Here is a 21,355-nt window from a genome sequence, read left to right as displayed (position 1 = left end):
ACATACAGGTGCTTAAAGCTAAAGAAAGACCAGTTGTAGATAATCCAGTGAGGAAGTATTTGTGTGGAGAGCTGCAAGCTGATTTCTCCCACTGGACTCTGCTAGAAGCATTTATACTTCCCCAAACTGGCTGCAATCAGACGGATGAAGTGATGACTAAAATGTAGACACTGCTAACAAAGTTTTCAGAACAATGCAGTCCAAAACTATGTCGATAGCAGATTAAAGCTGATGCTACTTTAAAAATTAGAAAACTAGACACTCCAGCTTTTATTTTGTGCTACTTATATGATATAACTTATATGAATTAAGGCTGAGAGTCTACTTAAGTGGCCTTTAAAACATACATTTAAAGAATAATTTAGGCTAAAATTTCCAAGTAGTCAATGGGATTTTTTATAGCATGGCAAGCAAAATATTATTTTTTACTTTTTTCAAAGCTTGACACAGATCTGTGAAAAAAGAAAAGTGTGAATTAACTCTTAAAGCTATTATTTCAAAATTTCCAAGCTTATTAAAAAACAGCACAATACCAAGTGGATATTTTCTGCTGTATGTATGTAAAGATTTGAACGGTACAAAAGGGTGTTTTATGTGAGATGTTGTTGTTATTTTTGGCATTACTTGTGCTTTTAGTGTTGAAAAGTGCTATAAATCAAGACAGTTTGCAGTCTGATAGGGACTGTGAGTTTACAGCAGCAACAACAGTCCTTGGTACAAACTGCATGTTTCTTAACAGGAATGTGACTGTTCTGTTCTCCAACAGCACTCCTGACATTAATGAAAAGATTTTCTTTCCCAGATGCATAAGTATGCACACACACAAAGGATAAAGCGGAGATGCAACCACGCACAGGGCCGTGCACATCGCACACCTCAGCAGCCAAAGCGGGATTTATCCCCAGACTGCTGGAATCAGACATTTCAATGGCTCTCAGCAGGGTTTCCATGGCTATTCCATGTACAGAAATGAAAAGGGGGACCCTCGCCTTGGGCCTGACTCGCAACAGGGACAAATTTACATCTCAACTAGAGCGGTTAAAACCCCTCCCCCCCTTCTACCCTTCCTGCTTTGGCATAACGGTCCGTGCATCTCAACACTACCCACTTCTCCACACACCCTCCCAAAAAACACTTCCACCACCACCACTTTGTGCTGCTTCCTCACACAGCCCTCGCTCACTGTCACACACAACGAGTTTTCTTAGGCGCTAAGCTCTTGTGTTCACTCTTGTAGCCCCCTCTCTCTATTAATTCCAAAGCTTTCTTGTTGTGGATGTCTTTTTTTTCTTTCTGCTTTTCCTTCTTCCTTTCTTTTTCTCTCAACAGGAGGAATCTTTCTCCTCCACCCAGACTGCCTTTGATCCACCCAACTCTGAGCTCTGCTATTTTCCTTTTCCAAAAAAGAAGAAGAAAAAAAAAATCACTTCCACCTCAATGATCCCAGTGAAAGAATGCAAAACAAAAACACATTTGGGGAGTCTATAGATCCTTCCTTTCTCTTCTATCTTTTTTTCTATCCAATATTCAGAAGTTGCATTCCTTTGCTCCTGAACAAAACATCAATACCTCATGTACAAACAGTGAAGCTCCTGTATGAGTTTTGAAAACACCCACATACCTCAAAATAGGCTGAAGAACTACCTCATTTACAACCACAACACAGAAAATGTCACTTTACAGACTGTGGCAGCAGCTCTGCCTTCTCTTATTAGCTCTCTCTTGTTCTCAGTTGCAATCACAAGCCTTGCTTAGTTTCTGCTCGATCATCAGACTTGATAAAAAGGATAACAAACTTGTTCAAAAACTTCAAACTTCCTCAAGCCTTTCCTTATAGATTTTCTTTTACCGCTTCTCCTCAACTGCTGCGTATGTGCGGGGCTACCCGGGCCAGCATAAGCTCGCCTCAGGGCTGGGATTAGTGCCCGTCCAGATCAGTGTTTGTGTGTGTGTGTGTGTGTTTGTGTTTGAGAGGAGAAGAGAGCGAGACAGAGCAAGATCAGCCTCTGTGCCCCCTGGCCCCACGCCCTCTCCCTCCTCCCCCCTCCACAGCGGTACGGCAGCCTCACCTGTGGGGCACTGGCAGTGGAAGGCGTTGGTCTTGTCGATACACTCGCCGTTGTTCAGGCAGGGGCTGCTGGCGCACTCGTTCGTATCGATTTGGCAGAACTCCCCCTCGTAGCCTGGCCAATTAGCAAGGGAGGACCGTGAGGGAGATTTGATCGGAGACACACAGTTAGAAGCACTTTCACACTGCAGAAATATACCGCTACATACTGGGTTTAAATGATACAAAGTACTGAGGAATATAACTAAATATTGTTTTATTTTATTAAGTTGTTAGTTTATAAAACTGACCCCAATTTATGTTAAGCTAAAGGTGATGTCATGTAAAACTGCAATGAACTGAAAATACTTTAGTAAAATATATTTGTAACTTTTCCTCTGAATGTGACTTTAATATTAAGTTTGCTGTTGATCACACTTAGTTAACAGATTAACTAATTCAGCTCTATTTTCTTGTTTGCTGCATTTTAATAAAATCTTGAAAATCACACAAATTCAATCAGAATCCACGATGATGTCGTCGAGCTGAAAGTCTGACCATCAGCCCCAAAATTAAATATAACTCAGTCTAAAGAGTCAAAACTGCAAATCTTCACATTTCAGAATATGTAAAAAGAAATTTCATTAATTAATCAGCTAACAATTTCTAAACTTCAAAACAAACCCATTCTGAAAGGAATCCTAAGTCATTCACATGGGTTTTATTTGTTGACTTTACTTGTCCAATTAGTTATTCTACTATTATTCTTAACTCCCATGAACACAGCAAATTACGTGACATGCAAAAGTAAAAATACACACACACAGGGCAACCTCAACATCACACCTACATGAGCTGCTCAGCCACAAAGCTCCTGCTGCAGTTTTTTGTAGTTGATGATGACTGTGTAACTTTAGCCTTCTGTAACTTTACATGGTCTGACACTTTGTGCTTCCATTCTGCATAAATACCACTTACAGAAGAAATATCATAAATTTACTTGTTTCAAAGACTTCATCCTATTACAGTACAGTTTCTTTCACACATTCAGTGAGTTCTTTAAAAAGATCCATTTTTTCCACACACTTTTGCAAAGACAGACTGCCTGGCTAGGTGGGGGGCTTGCAGCAATGGGACTGAAAACACTTGAATTCAAAGTGTGGCTCGGTCTGTGAGAGCTGAACTACTTAAAGTTCAAAGCAAAACCTATTTTTGATTATAGGAGACTTGTTTAGTGCATATGATTTGCTGCATTTGGTGAAATTAACCAAAACAAACAAAATTCAAGTTAAATGTATTCATATGGGACACATTTCCCTCAAAGGACTTTACAAATGTGCACAGCAGAGCGTTCCAGAGTGCACCCTGTGGGAATGTGACTGAAAAAGTAGCTTCTCCATATAACCAGACATCTTACCTGGCATGCAAATACACTGGAATTTTCCTATTTGGTCCAGGCATGTAGCCTCGTTCAAACATGGGTTCGACATGCACTCGTTGATGTCCAGCTCACACCGTGGTCCCACAAAGCCCCGCTGACACTTACACTGGAATGAGCCCCTGGTATTGATACACTTCCCCGCATGCTCACACGGATTGGAACCTGTTTAAAAAGATCCAGGCTTTAATTTCACTTCCTTTAGCAGGTTGGTGTGTCCATAAGGATGTGAAAAGCAGCAATTTCACTATAAAAGACATTATAGGACGTTGAGTGGCTCAGTGTTGTTTGACAAAGCCAAACCAAAAGCCTCAACTGCGGGATTACAGCAATAATACCCCAGAGGGGGTTATTTACTGCAATTAGGGGTACAATTATGGGTACCAAAGTACCCATAATAGGGCAAAAGAATGACCTTGTATTTTAGCTTGTATAAAGGAATTACGAACCAATGTGTGGTAATTGAAGTTTTCGTGACAGTGGTAAAGCTAAACTCTGAATACTGATGTTGAAATATGTCTGACAGTGTGCAAAAGATGAGTTTTACCCAGTGAGCATTCATCAATGTCCTGATCACAGGAAGCTCCAACATATCCCGAGGGGCAGGTACAAAAATGATTTCCCGTGACGGGGTTGGTGTCACAGTTGGAGCCCTTTTGGCATGGGTTGCTCATGCAGGCATCATCCAGCTGGCAGAGCAGACCTGGTGCAGAGGACAAAAATAAGAAGGACTTCATTATATATCCAGTGATTTCAATCAATTTCAGTTTTACTGGGTTAGCTCACACAGTTTGTGTCAGATTAAGTTCGCACAACAGTTGTATTTAACTTAAGAAGCAGAAGTTCTGCTGCCATGCACTAAGATCGAAATTCCACAAACCTGTGCGGCCGGGGGGGCATTCACAATAGAACGAAGCTACCCGGTCATGGCAGGTGGACCCTTGATGGCAGGCCGCACTGGCGCAGTCATCGATGTTCTCGCTGCAGTCGTCCCCGGTCCAGCCGTTCACGCACACGCACTGGTAACTGCCATAGGTGTTGTGGCATGTGCCGCCATTTTGGCATGCGTTGGGCATCAGCTGGCACTCATCGACGTCCTCTCTACAGAGCTGGCCTGTGAAGTGGAAGCACCAGGATAAGTGGGTGTATGTCCCCAGACAGGCTTCTTCACGGACTCATACAGTGAAGCAACAACATACAGACCTGTAAATTCTGGTTTACACTGGCAGTTGTAGGTGTTGACTCCATCAACACAGGTCCCTCCATTCTGGCATTCATGATTTGGACAGTCATCAATGTTTTGGCTGCAGTTTTTCCCCGTAAAACCTGACATTAACAAAAAAAGAAAAAACGTCTCTCCATTAATTTGCTTCAGTGTGGGTTTACGTTGCATAAACTGTGCCGTCTTTAACGAGACTTTAAATATTTAGTTTCTCATTTCTCCTGGTTTGAAAACAACAATGTCCCATTTACAACAAAGGGAATGAAACTTGCAGTTAAATGTGGTCAACTGTCTTTTCCTTCCCAAGAAAAGCGAGGCTTTACCATTTTGAGGTCTGTGGTAAGCCTGCCACTCTCCTATACGGTTACACAACAAGCAGCCACTGCACTGTACAGCTGGCATCCTGGGTAAAATAAAATGCAAAGCAAAACCAGTACAACACGTAACGACTTACAGTCAGCTTCTGAAACCAAGCTAAACCACTGCTAATATATAAAAAAAGCAGATGTCTGCAGCTTCCATTGCAATGTTGCTCAAATTTCAACTGAATTTTATTGTCGGAAATTTGTTATTGTCATTCAGGGCTCAGTCAAACCGGCCTAGATACTAGGGAGTGGTTGCTGGAGGATCCAACCGGAGGTTGCTACACAAAAAAAACCTTGCGACTGGTTTGGTTGCTAACAGATTGCCATGGTTGCAATTATTTGGTCACAAGTATTCACCATTTAGTCTCTGAGCTGTAGTGACATTTTTAATAGTGTGGTGCAAACTGTAAGAGGAGAAAGTTTGCCTTCAAAGTAAAAGTCGTGTCCTCAAGCAGCAACAAACACATCAAAAGGTCTCTGCATCACACTTTTCACACTTTAACTACCACTTGATGAGTAGTTTGCGAGTGCTTGCAGACAAATTGGCGTCTTCCTTCCAACATGACATGCGGGTTTGTGACTGCAACTGATCTCTAGGCCTGTGTGACTGAAGCCATTACCATGCTTCTGTATGTGAAAAAAACTGAAATTAATACAAGTGTAACACAATTCCCTCTGCAAGTTCCTAGTAGTGTGTGCTTTGAATTGTGCTTTGCAGGCTAAATATTTACAATATTTGCAAAATACCAACTGGCGATCGACTCAGCCAATCACACATGATCAATTCATTTAGTCACTTTACCCTAGAAGATCCCAACCCTGACTTACATGGATGTTTTCTTTTAATTACTTTAATGTATGTAATAACTTTAAAAAAAAACTGAGAGACCAACACATTATTTTCTCTTTAGGCTTTTCAAAGAACAGACGAGGCTGCCAGTAAGACGGGATGGAAAGTTGCCACACAAATTCTTTGCGTGAATTTCTGAATTGGAAGGAAACAGAAAAAAACAAGGTGAAGTCAGTGTGTGTGGAGGTGACAGGGTGGAGGGCAGGGCCGGAGTCCCAGCAAGAACTGCTTCACTCCATCATGTGAAAAGGATGTTGTCCTTTGACCATTTCCTTACGATAAGCCCGGATGCTTTCCTGCTCTGCTTTGTTCGCACACTGTGCACAACAAAGTACAAATACACTCACACACTCACACAGGGCACAGCACACACAGGAGCAGCCCAGCCTAAAATGACATCACCACTTAATCAGCCACTCGCAGTGCTGATATTTAGGAATCACCTAACCTTGATTCAATGGGGTGTCATGGTGGCTTTAACTTCACAAACGTTAATGGATCTGATCAATCCCACCTTACCACAGCTTCTTAAACAGTACACCTTTATTTTATTCCTTTTTAAAAAGAAACTCCTGAATATTAAAAGCCTAGAATAAAAAATTTGCTGACCTCAGTATTCAACATAGTCACTTTATTTACATGACTGAAGAAAAGCACAGGAGGCCCACTTTAGAGCAATTGTACAGCAAATGATCAAATCATTTAAGACGTGTTTTAATGCAGCTTAATGTTACCTGGCACACAGGAACATTCGTAACTCGTCTCTCCCTTCTGGATGCAGGTGCCTCCATTTTGGCAGGGTGACGGGTTGCAGGGGAAGTAGCGGCTCTCACAGTGCTTGCCTATGTAGTCCGGTGGGCACTGACATCGGTAGTTGCCGACCTCGTTGATGCACACCCCGCCGTTCTTGCAGGGCGATGGCTTTATGTCGCACTCGTTGACATCCTGTGTGCAGGTCATTCCAGTGAAGAAGGGCGTGCAGGTGCAGATGTACTGGAATTCAATGACGGAGCACTGTCCACTGTTGGCACATGGATTAGAGGTACAGGGGTCGGCTCGTTCACACTGCTTACCTGAAGGCACAAAGATATTGTGTGAAAGATTAAACACATTGCTAGATACAGATTTCTGGGATTTCACAACCTCAAAATGACCCATAAACAAAGAGTGTTACTTTTGTTATCCAGTTATCTAGTTTCCAATCTTATTTATCATCAACCAACCATTGGTTCAATATCATAGCACTGTTTTATTTTACCTAACCATCCAGGTGGACAATGACACTTGTAACTCTGGAGATTGTCCAAAGCACAGGTGCCTCCGTTGCGACAAAGTATGCTGGTGCAGGGATTGACAATCTGGCAGTGGAGGCCTACGAAGCCTGGCCTGCAGCTGCAAAAGAAGTCCACACTGTTCTCGCTTAATGTGTGGTGGCACATGCCATCGTTCTCACATGGCGAAGCGGTGCATGGATCAGGAAACTGGCACCTGTTTCCTAGGAATCCATCACGGCACCTGGAAACAGCAGATGAGGGAGGTCAGAGGTCAGTTTCTTTATGAGAAAGATAATCATTTTGTCATATTTAAACAATTTAATATGTAAGAGGTTTATACTTTAAGTATTAATAAAAGCCATGATAAGAACTGAGATTCTCAGCTGCTAATCAGGGTGATGTTTGGATTATACTTTATTATGGATTATACTTTATTTTTATTTACCATTTACTCTTCATTTTTCTGAGGATGTGCACACTACTTTCCAAAGCAAGCCAATGTGCTAGAGCTAAAACTGACAAATTCATATACTAAAAGCTGCCAGTTTCTTATTTAATTGATTTTTATTTATTAATTGGACTTCTGTTTAGCAGATTTCAATATGCATAGTATACATATAGTACACTAGTGTATATATATATATATATATATATATATATATATATATATATATATATATACACACATAGTATACTCCCACTTTTTTCCCTTTAGTGATATGAATTGAAGCAGTATTAGTTTTTTTGTAGACAGAGTGGTGAATGCGTCACATTCCCAGTAATGAGAAACTATGCTTTAAACGGGACATTTGTCTTTCTACTGTCACCCCCTGTGGACAATGTGTTTGAAGCTATAAAACAGAGTGGTCTGGGCAGCGAGGGGAGGGGGACAAGCTCCTGTGATGTTTCTCACAGGTTGTTTCTGAGTCATAAACGCTGCTCGGACCCCAGCGAACAAGTTCCCAGAGAGAGAGCCGCTGATCACAGAGGCACATTCACACATTTACAATTACAATGAGAGGAGCTGAAAGCATGTCCCCTGAGGATGCGCGCGGCTCAACAAAAGGGCCACACACACATACACATACTCGCACAAAGACAGACGGTGATCGCTATTTTACACAGGGCCACACACACATACATATACCCGCACAAAGACAGACGGTGATCACTATTTTACACATGCATACACACAGGCAGAAAGATTACATGAAGGAATGTTTCACAGCTCCTTGCGTATCCACAGATTTGTGGGCTGGAAGTAAAGTAAAGCCATATTTCTTGGTATGGAAAACTCTTTAGTTTTAACCAGCCACTTACATCTAACAGACACACTCTGTCTTAACCAAAAACTGATTGAGGTTTAATACTCAGTCCTTTTTGCTGCTCTAACTGACCCATAAATCCAAGCAGTTCACAGCATTTCAAAGATTCAATCCTATTGTCAATAATGCTGGTTGGCTAGGGGCACAAAAGAAAAATCTGTGGTATTTGGAAATCTTGTTCCTAATCCGTCCTTCCCAAAAGTGGAGGTATGAGAAAAGCAGCCATCATGGCACTCTTCAGCAGCTCTGAGGACTGGAATCTGCTCACTTTGACCCTTTTGTCAGCACTCATTCATCCTGTGTACAAGGCAGCATCTATGCCACAGTTTGAGCTGCAAGCCAACATTATGGCAACTTCAAAGCACCGTGCCACCACCTCAGTGCTCGTTATTCTGTCTTCCCCAGAGAGGATTTGCTCACGCATCAGACAAGAGGATGGGCAGGGGATGAAGTGAAAGACACTGCAGTGCAACCACTCAAGATTCATGAAAGATTTCTGAAAAGTGAATTCCCATGTAGCGGAAAACTACATAGAGAATGTCCTAAAATGCAGATTTGTTTTTTTGCTCTGTTGGAGTTTTTTTATGCACATGCCTGACCAGCAAGAGTTTTCTTTCTCTTGTTTTGTTCTCACACAAAAACCATTGTGCACAAAGCATGAAAGACATTAAAAAAAAACCCAAATTGCTCTCAAATACCTGACCCGAGCCAGCCAGTCTGTTAGCACTGAGGGGCTGACAGGACCCTGTCCCCAAACATTCCCAGGGCGTCCACCCTGTGTGTATGTTAGTGTAAGTGGGGCCGAGCTGTGGACCCTGTGCAGGGACAGGCGTGTGTTTAGACAGGGTCTCCCCCTCATGGGATTAGACAGCTTTAGGACTGTGGCAAAGAAAAGAAAACATGACATGCTAGGCTGCCAACTGCATAAACAGTAGCAGTGAGTGGTGGCATTTCACCATGTCTAGAGCAAAGAGTGGCACCTTGCATGCTTGTCATTTAGTCTGAGGCCATTTATAAAAGTAGACCTACTCATTCCAGCTCTATATTTTTATTTATGGACTCTAGAAGAGAGCATTATGTGATTCACAGTGAAAAATAATCCTTATTTATTAACACCAGGTCAATGTGATTTGTTTGAAAGAAGCCAGCTTTCTTCTGATTGGCTGCTTGTATCATGAACAAAAGGTTTGAACAGAGTGGGTGGGGCTTCTGTGCTCAGAGTCAGAGCTGTGTGCCTGAGATAACCATATTAAGTATATCTGCTGTAACTGACATCACACAGAGCCAAGAGTAAAAAAAACTCCACAATAAACTGTTGTAAACCAAGCCTTTTCTGAAGACCTACTTTTCAAAGGAAGTGAAATGTGAAATGTCTAGCTATTATAAAAAAAAAAACCCAAAACCCCCCCCACAAATTTTCCACAAATTACTTTACAATGTGCAAATGAGACACTTTGTTATTATATCCATCATTTAGTCAATTACAAGGTCCTCTCAAAGACACATAGTCAATATCTTTGATGGAAAACGTCTAATCTGTCAAAAAACATTGTAAAACATTTTGATTAATGATCTGAAAATACTGCCGTTTCTCTTACAGTAAAATTGTTGGCAACTTTTCAGGACACATTGTTTCCAAATGCCAGTAAAAGACACATAAATCTTTCACACCTAGAAAAGAACCAAACCCTGGTCTGACGCTAAGGAGAATTACCAGACTGAGCCATTAGACTTGACTTATGCACATAAAATGTGTCTTGTCCTGATGACCTCTGGGTTTTTCCAATCTGAACCAAGAGAAATGCTCAGTCTGTCATGAAATGTCAAATAAACTTAAAAAAGCAACACTGAAAACTTCTAAAAAAAAATGTAAATTCATATTTAGTAGTTACAAAGTATTTCAGCAGTCTATGCAGCAGCAACACTGAGTTAATCTGATAAAACAGCTGTACATTAAAATCTATGGACATTCTTCCACATAGAGCATCTCTATTTAACCCGACAGGGGACAGTGGAAGTATGTGTGTGTTGCAGTGAGTCTGGGGGTGGGGAGTCGGCCAAGAGAAAATTTGGCTGCTAGAAGGCCAGTCCAGCTAAGCCCCAGCGGTGGCGGGTGCTGAGGTCGTGAGGCGCCACACGAGCTCGCTGGAAAAAGGCCGCAGGGAGCAGGTGCGCATGCTAATGAGGAGACAGCAGCTGCTACCCCGGCCAGTCATCCCCCCCCCCCTCCCTTTTACCCCTTGTCTCCCATATCCCCAACACTTAGCCTCCTTCCTTTCCATGGCACCCCATCTGACTACTGTCCTCATCTCTCACAAAAATAAATGCGTTATGTTGTGATTCACTATTCTTTTTAAACTAGTTGTTTCTGGCTTGAGGTATTTATTAACATACTGTAAAAATGTAAAATAGCAATCAAAAGAATGGAAATTTAAGGACTCAAAGTTAAATAACATGTTGATTTGGACATTTTTTCACAGTGTTGGTATTTGAATGAATGCCCCCCACCATTCCCACAAATACTTAGCAGTAAAAATGAGGAGTGAGAGAGGCATAGAAAGGAGAGCGAAGGATGAGTGGGCCCATTGTTTTTCCTCCCCATTCAGCGCTGACCACAGGCCGGGCGTATTCAGCTGTTAGACCTCCTCTTTCCTCTTCTTTCTCTCTCCCCCCCCCCCCAAAAAAAAAAAAAAAAAATCTTTCTCTGAATTGTCCTTCCACTATATGTGCTCACTCCTGATTTCTTTTTTTTTTTTCACTTCCTCTGTTCAAAGCTGTATGGCTGCTGGCATCCACTCGCTCCCCTCTGTGCACTCTCTTTCCCTCCAAAACCCTCTCTCTCACCCCTTTTCTCCTAAAACCCCTTCTTTTCATTTGTAAGACAGCACAGTCGGATTTATAACTCGCATCTGCTTAATGCTCATCCTCCCAAAAGTTTCATCCAAGATACTCCAAGCTGCTCTGCAACTTTTTTTTTTGTGGTCTGCAATGCTGGAGGCCAAGCACAAGGCAAAAGGAAAAGCTAAAAATCCAAAACACACACACAGACGCACATAGACAGAGACACACAGACATGCACTGGGACAAACAAAGACGTCTGAGAGAAAGGAAACTGGTTTGGTTTGGTTTTCAAGGAGAGAAAGGCAGAAAGGAGGCAGAAGGAATTTTCTGGTGTTTACTCTAAAGAGCCTCCTGTCCTGATTCTTAACCTGAGAAACCTCAATAGGGGCTTGCTGGCAGCTTCCCTTTATGGGTCTTGGAAAAGACTTGCACTAGCTTTTGAAACCGGTTTCTGCCCTCACAAAAACAGCTCTGCATCTCACACCAAGGTCTAAAAGACAAACAGACAGAGCCCCTTGCACCCTTACCTCAAAGCACGTGGACACACTATTCAAACACACTCCGCCTGGGATGCTAGCATTAAGTCAACTGTAGCACACGCTTGACAAAGAATGTTAACAGTTTGCTCTTTAACTTGGCGATAGCCTGTCAAGTACACACTCAGCACAAAACAGCTTTTACGGGAATCAATTTTAACTGCCTCGATAAGAGCCCAAACACATAAAAAAAGGTGGGTAAGACAAAAGATATTCAACGACTCTTTTATCAAGTCTTGGCTGTGTTCAAAACAAACAGAGCAAAGCAGCTGCTTCAACAAGTGAAATCTGCCCGGCCCGGGAAGCGGGATAATCTCAACAGCAGTCGATAAACTGGGCTGCTAGAAAGGTAAATAAAGAAGACATGAAAAGTGGAGCACAAATCAGAAGCTGAGCAAATATCAGGTGTTTGGGAGGTATCGTGTAACTGCAGCACAGCAGTGGAATTATCTCCGCGGTAAGGCCGATACTGTTATTATCTTTTCTGTCATCCCTCCCCAGCAGCCCTCATTGTTCTCCTCTGCGCTCACTCCCGGGCCATCTCTTCTTCAGTCGCTGCCGCTGTAGCCCGTGGCAACAGGTCTGCACCACTGATGGGATGCATAACAGGGCCGGGCGGCGGCTCGAGCCTGCAGCAGATGTTGTGGTGACATCTGACCCTCAGCCAGGCGTCACTCTAAAGGGGTTTTCCTCAGTGCCGAGCCAATCTGCCATCTGCCATCTTTCTGAGGTCACACGCAGATGGGAGCATGTAATATGTAGGCTACACATGTGCACTGTATACAAATAAAAACCTAGAATAAGCAAAGAGATTTTGGCAGCTGCATGGGCCTTGCTTTATGTGCTCTTTGAGAAGCTTAGTGAATTAGGTTGTGTATTTATTCAATTACTGTGGCATGTAAAGCTCTGTGAGAAACAGATCACTGTCTGGTTCCATTTCCATTAGCAACTTGATCAGGATTTTTTTAGGATAATTCTTTGTTTCGCTTGATCTGCTGGGTATTAAAAACACCCGTCTCATTTTCCAGTAACATTTTCAAACACATAAAGACATTTCACTTACTATCATGGAAGAAACTGGAAAAACTGGAAGCTAAAACTAGGACTTTGTTGGTATGATAGATTTTAACAGTGTTGGAATAGCCCATTCAGCCACCTTCTTTATGGCTTATAGATTTTGAATGCCAGTCAACAGAGGTGCATGTGAGAACACGAATGTTTAAATCACTTGGATTGGACATTAATCTAGAGATGTTCCTGGTATCTAATTTACTAGTCTGATTAAAAAAGCACCAACAAAAAGTCAAAAGTGATTTAAATGGATTGTCTTTAATCAGTCGACTTCCGAGTAAAGATGCCTGCATGATGTACAGCTGTGCAAATGCGAGAGCAAATCAATATCCTGTCCGGTGTATTCACAGGGAGCAAGTGGCTGTCATGTGTCCTGCCACCTGTATTTCCAGCGGTGAGAACATGTCTGAAGTGGACGATCCCCTGATGTGTGAAACATGCGAGACAATGGTCTGTCACATTTCTCCCAGTTTCTTCAACTAATTGTTTTTCTCCTCCTCCTCTCCTTTCTCCCTTATAAGTTTGACTAACTGACCTTGTGTCTAGGAGTCAAATGATGTAGTTCCTCTCTCTCCCCCCTCCCCTTATCTCTCCTGTCTCCCCACCACCTTATCTCATTTCCTGGCTGTTTGGTTCATGTCTGGTCTAACTCCCCTTTGGTCTCATTGGATCTGTTTTAGTAGCACTGCCCAGGGGTGAAGGGGCACTCTCCCCTCCTTTCCACGACACTTACCTCTCTCTTTCTTCCTCTCCTGTGTTTTCCCAGCAGTCTGCACAGTAGCAAACACCTCTTTAACACATGCATTTGGCTTGAATCACGCAAATATAAATAACTCTTCACTAAAACCGAACCTGGCACAAAAACCAGGCTTGTTGTTTGTTGTGGAAATGAAACCAAAGTTACCATCAAATCCCAACTGGCTACAGAAATTACAGGGGGAAGTGCTTCCACTTCTTGCCTTCTCTTTATATTCATCCTTCTTTTCCTCCCTCTCTAATCGTACAGGAGAGCTGACCTGGCCAGCCCACATCTGGCAGCCTTCATTAGAGACCCTGTTTATTTGGGAGCAGTATAGCCCATGGGAAAGAAAAAGCTCCCCTTTGGACAAAACACTCAGTGTGTGTGTGTGTGTGTGTGTGTGTGTGTGTGTGTGTGTGTGTGTGTGTGTGTGTGTGTGTGTGCGCGCGCATGTCATGAGCGTAATAGCAGCTCTAATGACTTCTGCTACTGCCACTTTACGAGGCTGGGAACCACTTAAGGGCTTCACGGGTGTCTGAAGGTGTAACTGACAGCACAACAGGATCCTCAGGTTGTTACTTCAAGGGTGAGCCAGAGCATGAAAAATTGTCCAACATGTACATCGCTGTTAAACTGTTGGCTGTTAAGACAACCCTGTGTGTGTGTGTGCTAACAGCCACAAAACAAAGTGAAATGACTGTAACTTCCAAACAGCCAATGTTTAATAGTGAAAGTTTCTACTGCTCAAAAGGACTAATACATGTTTCTTTTAGGTTTTCCCAGCCTCTTTCTTATCAGATTATCAGGTTGATTTAAGAGTGAAAGCTGTCACTTTGGCTTACTTATTTACTACTTTGTTTGCCAGGTTTCTCATGTCAGTCCTGTTATTTTAAACACTGAAGGCAGCTAGCAAAACATGATGATTATCAGGCGTTTTCTACCTTTAAAAGAAGCATTTCTTCTGTTATTTCAAAACATACATACAAGATAACACCAAGATTAAACCTACTGATGGTTGAAGCAAGTTAATTCATCACTGCAATACAATGCTCTGATGTAAACCACAATGGCTGCACCTGCAGTCCACCCTGCCACCATGGAACAGAGAGGAAAGCAACAAGGAGCCCAAAGATGTCCTCAACAGAGGCTCCACCACACAACACACAGGACCCAAAAGATGGACTTCTGAGATCCTGGTGGCAGTCACAAAGAACGCCTCCAAAAGTCATGTGTCCATGCTCTACAGCTTTGTGTTGGCATGAGGTGGAAATACAGAACATTTGGTTGTAATACTGTGACTTTTTAACATTTATTTGCATTACATTTCTAATCTTTAAATATTGTATCAGTGTTAGAGCTTTAGAAATATCTCCACCAATTAATACAATTGAAATTCACCTCAACACCTTCCCTTCAGTGTCCCCACTGAATAAAACCCCCTGCTTCAATGTAATAAAATCAAAGTTAGATTAGATTTGATCACTTCATTATATTTGGTGCACTCACAGAGAGCGCAGACCTTTCTATCAAAGGCAAATTCTGACCACTCCCAAACAATCCTAGCACACTATGATTCCTGCTGAAACTTTTAACCCTTGAGCAAATCTGTACTTTTTATTTTTTGTTGCCATGTAACAGACACTAATATCAGTCCTACAATCAGCATTACTGCTGTTATAAACTGCTCTGGTTCACGATAAAGGCATCACACTCCACTCTCTTAATTATTCTGTTTGTGAGTGTGACTGCAAGCTAAAAGCACACCTGGCAGACAAAGTCATTTTTCTATGTGAAGCTGAATGGGCAAAACCACAAGTAATCATGGGTATTATGGAGCATGCTGCTGTATGGGAGAGTGTGTGTTCCTCCTAGTTGTTATACTATAACCCAAAGACAGGTGGTCTGCCGGAAGGAAAATAAAAGAAATGAGGAAGTGTGGTTTGGAGTGTGCAAAGCTTCTTTGTCTCTCTCTCTCTCTCTCACACACACACACACACACACACGCTGACTGTCAGTCCTCTTAGCCTATGATCAAAGTTTATGTGATTTGTCTTGGCATATGCCAAACAGGGGGGGTTCAAATATCACTAATCCTCGGCACTGAGGTTCCCCACCACCAAGTCGCTTCAGTCAGCCAGAGCTCTCCTCTCACCAGGCGGACTCGAGCCAAAGGGAACCTAACACTGGCAGCAGTGGCCATATAAAAGGCTCGCACTATGTGCTTCTCGTTGTGTGATGATATGATCAGATACGGCACCTTTTCTTCCCTTAGGCCACTTGGATTCTGCTTCCTGACTCTGAATAGAGGTGCAGGGGGGAGTGGAGAGCATGCGGGGGAGGCTAAGATAGACTCATCTGACTGGAGTGAACAGAGGTGCCATTGAAGAATGCCCAGAACCGGAGAGACAAGGGCTCACTTTCACTGAAGGTGGATCTAATACTGTAGCAGTTGCACATACCAGCAAGGAATTAACGACTGGCTGTTATCTGAGGCAACGTTTGCTCAAAATGCCAACAAATGAGCAGATCCTAACAGCAGGATTAAACTTCTCACATTTTCAGAGCCTAAATTTGTTAACCCCTTTCAAGAATTAAAGGAGCAGATATGGCTACTGAGTGTCGCTGGGAGCACAGGTGTGTGAAGGCAGGTGTGTTCTTAACGATAAATTAGAAATAAACAACTTTACCCGTATTTTTTTTCAGGGAATTTCCAACCAGCTCAGTGTGTGCAGGCTGAAAGTGAAAAACGTTATGCACAGCGCTTTCAAGCTCATAAATTGAGAGCAGAGCTTAAGTTTTGGAAACAAACAAACACACAGATGCATCTCAGCAACAAGTGGGCCAACTTAGTTTACTCACAAGGACTGTTGCATGCAATCGAAAGTTGCAAATGAACCATATCAAGGCATCATGTCATGTTGCTATGATTAGATCTTAGCTTGAAAAAAAAGTGTATTAAAGCCCCAGTGCTTGGAACTTGGTCCTCTGTGTATGATACAGTTATAAACTTTTCATAATTAAATACCTGGACAAAGGGTTTTTGTCCCCCTAAATGCCAGAGTAAGTAATAGTGACCAAACAAAGGGAATTAGAAAGCAGCTTCAAACAAGGGCCAGCTACCTTCTGTAGCTGAAGTAAATAAAGGCATTGGATGCTGCTATAGTCGAGAGATGACAGTGGGTCTATAGTATTCATCTGGCCAAACTCCGATCCTTCACCTACTATGCAAACTTAAACCCTTGCAACAGCTCACCACTTCACGCTGCTATCAACATGCTTTCAGCTGCGTTTTTTCATCACTTTGACCAGCTAACGGTGAAAGTATGTGATCTCTCAGCAGCATCCTTCCTCGCCCCTGTCCCAGCCTGACATCTCTCAACTCTCAGGAAAGAGAGGGAGCTCTGCTGCAAGCTGCTTTGATTCTGGCCACTGTGCCACTGGAATCTGTGAGTTATTTTTCCTAGTCTGGATTGGCTCAGCTCTGTCACTGCCTTCTGCTGCTGCCAAGCCTACACAGTAAATGAGAGGCCTCCTCGAAGCTCTCCGGAGATAAAGTTCAGTTGGGATGTCATTGGGCCAAGCCAGATACGAGGATGAGGTATTTATGGCATGGCATGTCAAGTAGGCATCTTTGACAAACTACATAAAACTGAACTATCCAATGCCACTTACTTGGCCTCGATATAGCACTTGAGTTCGAGAGTGGCAGCTAATTAGTTGAGGAGAAACCCAGACTGTAATTCTGACAAGCATGAAGAAGAAAAACACAATCTGTGAGCTGAGAATGTTGTAAACATTTAACTGATTAAAAAAAGCGCACATTAATCATCATCTTACACCTATTTTTACACTAAGCTTCAAACAGGATCCACCTGGTTGCAATTATTTCTCGCTGTTCGTGTCGTGATACTTCCAGCTGTGCTGCTTTAACAAGAGCTGAAGCACTGGCTGGATCAACCCACTTACTGTGGAAGTCATCAATCTTGGAGAATGAGGTTCATGTAAAAAGAGCGATAGCATCAGTAAACGTCTCTCTGAGTTTTGGAGCTGTAGAGTGAAGCAAGAAGCTGGTTTGTTAATCTCTTACACTGGTTCACTTTGAAGATCAGCTTACTGGCCAATTAACCTGATAAGTACTTAGGATTGTATATTGTGTTTTAAGGTTCTGGGGAAGCTTTTTAAAGGCTGAGAAAATGACTTTTGGCATTTCATCAGTGAGAGACTGCAAAGCAAAATATTGTGATAGAGGCAGAATTCGCTTTAAAAAAAAAAAAAAAAAAAAAAAGAGTTCAGCAGTGCCGTTTCTTGCATCATGTAGCAAAAATCCAGTGACTTGGTCTGCCTAATACTAGCAACTGAAAGTCTACAAGTATATAACAGCTTATCCTGCATTGATTCTGTGCATTTTTCATCTCTTTTCAAGTTCTAAAGCTTGCACACAGGACTTAGTACAACAGTGACTGTGTAGTAATTCACGGTGCCCTTAAATGTTGCTCTAAATCTCTACTTTTAACAATATTAAATTTACTCTTGACATTGAGAAACTACACACATTTATACGCACAAAGCCTAACAAAATTCTTCTTAACTTCATATCACTGTGAATAACATATTGTAATAGAAATGCAAGAAAAACCAAATGCCCAGAGCTACCTTTCAGAAAAGATGGAATCGAAAGCAGTTACTGTTTTATTGTCTGTTTTATGTCTATTTAGACAGTCTGCCTGACCTCAGAGAACCTTTGAACTTTATTTTTTTTGGCCTTCTGGTGGTGTGGTGACAACTAACACAATGAGGGAGAAAACACTGAAACACACAAAGGCATGCTGAACCTCGTGTGCCCGCTCAAACCTTTTCAAAACCGCGACGATGCCCATCTCCATGTTTAATTGGAGACGTCTGAGAGGGAAGACAGTGCAGGGGCACAATGATTGCTTTGTGGCCCAGTGAGGAGGTGGGGTGGGATTGGGTGGGGGTGAATACACAACAAGACCAAATTAAGATGTGGCAAAGGGCCAAGATGGCTGCCAAGGTCTTTCAGTCCCAAAGCTGTGACCTGGCCAGCCCAATCACTCGGCGGTCACCGGTCTTTGCGACAGTAAGGTGACACTGGCTGATGCAGCTCATGCCAGGGTGGAAATAGAGCCAATGAAGGCTATTGTTGCGGGAGCATGTTGTCGGAGCATCTGAAGTGAAAACATCTCAAAACACAAAACTCTGCAGACAAAATGCAGAACTCGTGCCCATTTTAAGCAGTTTAGAAAATCCTCCAGCCTCTGCCATCTGTCCAGGGGACTGAGAGAGAGAGAGAGAGCACTGAGGGCCATTGAGGAGGGGACCAAATCCCAGGAGAGAGGAGGGGGGGGGGGTTGTAGGAGGACAGGGTCTGAGGGTCTCTCTGGGAAGCCTCACCCAGATTAGTCACACAGAATTAATCGTAGGGGAGAACAATGGTCGCCGAGCTTCTGGCAAACCCAGCTGTCGCTTCGTGAAAGAAAAGAAAAACAAGATTTAGGGCTGCGAGAGTTTGGCTGCAGAGGAGAGAGTGTGGTGGCAGTAACACACTCTCTCTCATCGGGTGACCCCTGTCCTCATCAATGTCCACTCAGTTTCTGTCTCAGCTCGCTGGCCATTTGCGTCCCAGAAGAGTAACAATAAAAATGAAAAATAAAATAAATCTCATAGATTCCACAATCCCACATCTCTTCCGTGCAGATGTTTCTTATTATTCTTTGGCTTAAAAAAAGCAAATGCAGTTGTTGAACTTACTTGCACTCTTCGTTGCCATCTAGAGTTGTTTGACATTTCCCCTGGTTCAAACACGACTCCGCCTGTTTGGAGCATCTCAGACCTGCAAACAGAAAGTTTTAATACTTGTGTGCTTTCCTCACACTCCTCTGAAATCACTGATTATTGCCTGTACAACAATCCCTCCAGGTGTTGCAGAAAGAACAGCTTCCAAATTTGTTTGTTTCTCCCCATAAATGTAAAATCTAAGTGTGAATCACATGTTGTAGTTTAGCTGTCCTAATTTAAAAAAAAGACTGTGCCATCTCGGAGGATAACACAGCTTTGCGATATTATTAAAACACACAAACGCGCTCACACTGCTCCCAATCCAGAGTGCAAAGGCATGCGTTTACACACTAGTGAGAAAAAGTTGAGTGTTTGCCGGGCAAGTGCTCAAGAGCTGCCTGCAGAGCAAAAATGCGCAAACTGATCCAGGAGAGGTGAAACCGTAAAGGTTTTGCTAAATCCAACAGGTGCAAAAGAAATTAAAAAAGTAAACATCATGACTGTTAATTAGCAGATGAACCCTGCAGGCGGCAATAAAGTTTGGAAAATTCTGCACTTTAGCCTCAGTTCACAAAAAAAGTGAGCGCATCAAGATCAATTCACACACTTTGGACATTTTACAGACTAAATAGTCATAAAAGTGATTTTTTTTCTCTCAACTTTCTCAAGCAGGAAACTACCACCGAGAGATTCCCCCGCCACTCACCTCGTGTTACTCCTATCAGCGACAACAAGAAAGTTAGTTTGACAGACAAAATATGCATTCCTTCTGGTTTAAAATGATTGTACAAATCCACGTGGGTTTTTTCATAGATCCGATAATGTGTCTTCCTCTTCGACAGTGAAAATACAAAAACTATTTCAGTTCATCCTTGAGTAAGGTCCACAGAGAGAGAGAGAGTTAAAAAACACACAGTAACGCTGAACTCCGAGCATGAGATGTTGTCACTTCGGGTCCCGAGTTGGGAATGATCTGATCTCCATCCGCCGCTCCGCACCGAGGGGCGTTTTTCTTCCACGGACACATGAACAATCACTCAGTTGGTCCCCAGACAGGCGCAAGCTGCACAACTTGATAAAGTGACAGTAAGGAAGTTTGTTTGTGTTTCCCCCGAGCGGTTTTCCCATGTAGTGAGAGGTTAATTAACGCGTCTGGATCATTAGTCCTGCAGATTACATCAAGTATTTACCGTGAGAGTTAAAAAGAAACTGTTGGGCACTTTAAAAAAGGGACTGGGCGTTAATCCAGTCGATGTATGAATTATCTTAGTCCTTAACATCTTAAACAAAGACAGGCTCTACTTTATTGTACTTTATGCCAGTTTAACGTGGTTAAACGACTTCACAAGCCTGATAGTTTTCCATTTTAATCATAGTGACAGCACTTTACTGTAAAACATTACACAAACTCAAGGAAAATAAACATGAACATTATTAGTCAACTTAATATTTCAAATGCTGGTAGTCCTGATTGGAGTCTTTTAATTTGAAAGGGTTGCTTTGAGTCAGTGCATTCACTTTTAAAAAAAAACAAAACATGCTGATTTTTACTTAATCCACTTTTATTAGATAGCTTTCATTGTTACTCTGCGACCTAAGATGCTATATAGTACAAAATACATTAAGTGATTATGCATTTTTATAAACACTTTTACAAAAGCTGGTTATACACGAATAGACTGGTAATAATACAACAGCACCGCACTGTATTATCATGCATTTTCACAGGACAACTCTCTATTTCTACAGAGGTCGAAGTGATACCCAGTAACACCTTTTTGCATATAAAATAAAGTTTAACTGTAAATCCAACTCTGAAAACAGTACATGGTTGATAATGATAACTTTAAC

The 21,355-nt window shown here is 42.3% G+C and overlaps 1 protein-coding gene across 1 annotated transcript in view; it reads right to left on the bottom strand.

Moving 5' to 3' along the window:
- The window catches only part of notch1b (notch receptor 1b), a 43,275-nt gene extending 22,789 nt beyond the window's left edge, over positions 1-20,486 (bottom strand). The window contains exons 1-9 of the mRNA XM_085426228.1: positions 20,211-20,486; positions 19,478-19,559; positions 7,181-7,437; positions 6,657-6,995; positions 4,689-4,811; positions 4,366-4,599; positions 4,033-4,188; positions 3,465-3,650; positions 2,070-2,183 (exon numbers count right to left, since the gene is read on the bottom strand). Of these exons, the coding sequence (XP_085282354.1) occupies positions 2,070-2,183; positions 3,465-3,650; positions 4,033-4,188; positions 4,366-4,599; positions 4,689-4,811; positions 6,657-6,995; positions 7,181-7,437; positions 19,478-19,559; positions 20,211-20,268 (1,549 nt within the window). The 5' untranslated portion in view covers positions 20,269-20,486. The remainder of the gene's footprint in view (positions 1-2,069; positions 2,184-3,464; positions 3,651-4,032; positions 4,189-4,365; positions 4,600-4,688; positions 4,812-6,656; positions 6,996-7,180; positions 7,438-19,477; positions 19,560-20,210) is intronic.
- Between the last annotated feature and the right edge of the window lie 869 nt (positions 20,487-21,355).

The sequence above is a fragment of the Rhamphochromis longiceps genome, linkage group LG12 (assembly GCF_057381845.1).
Source record: "Rhamphochromis longiceps isolate RC_006_pf linkage group LG12, R_longiceps_female_GT1.1, whole genome shotgun sequence".
NCBI lineage: Eukaryota > Metazoa > Chordata > Actinopteri > Cichliformes > Cichlidae > Rhamphochromis > Rhamphochromis longiceps.
Note: the sequence above shows the minus strand (reverse complement) of the source record. Positions and strands in the feature narration are given on the sequence as shown.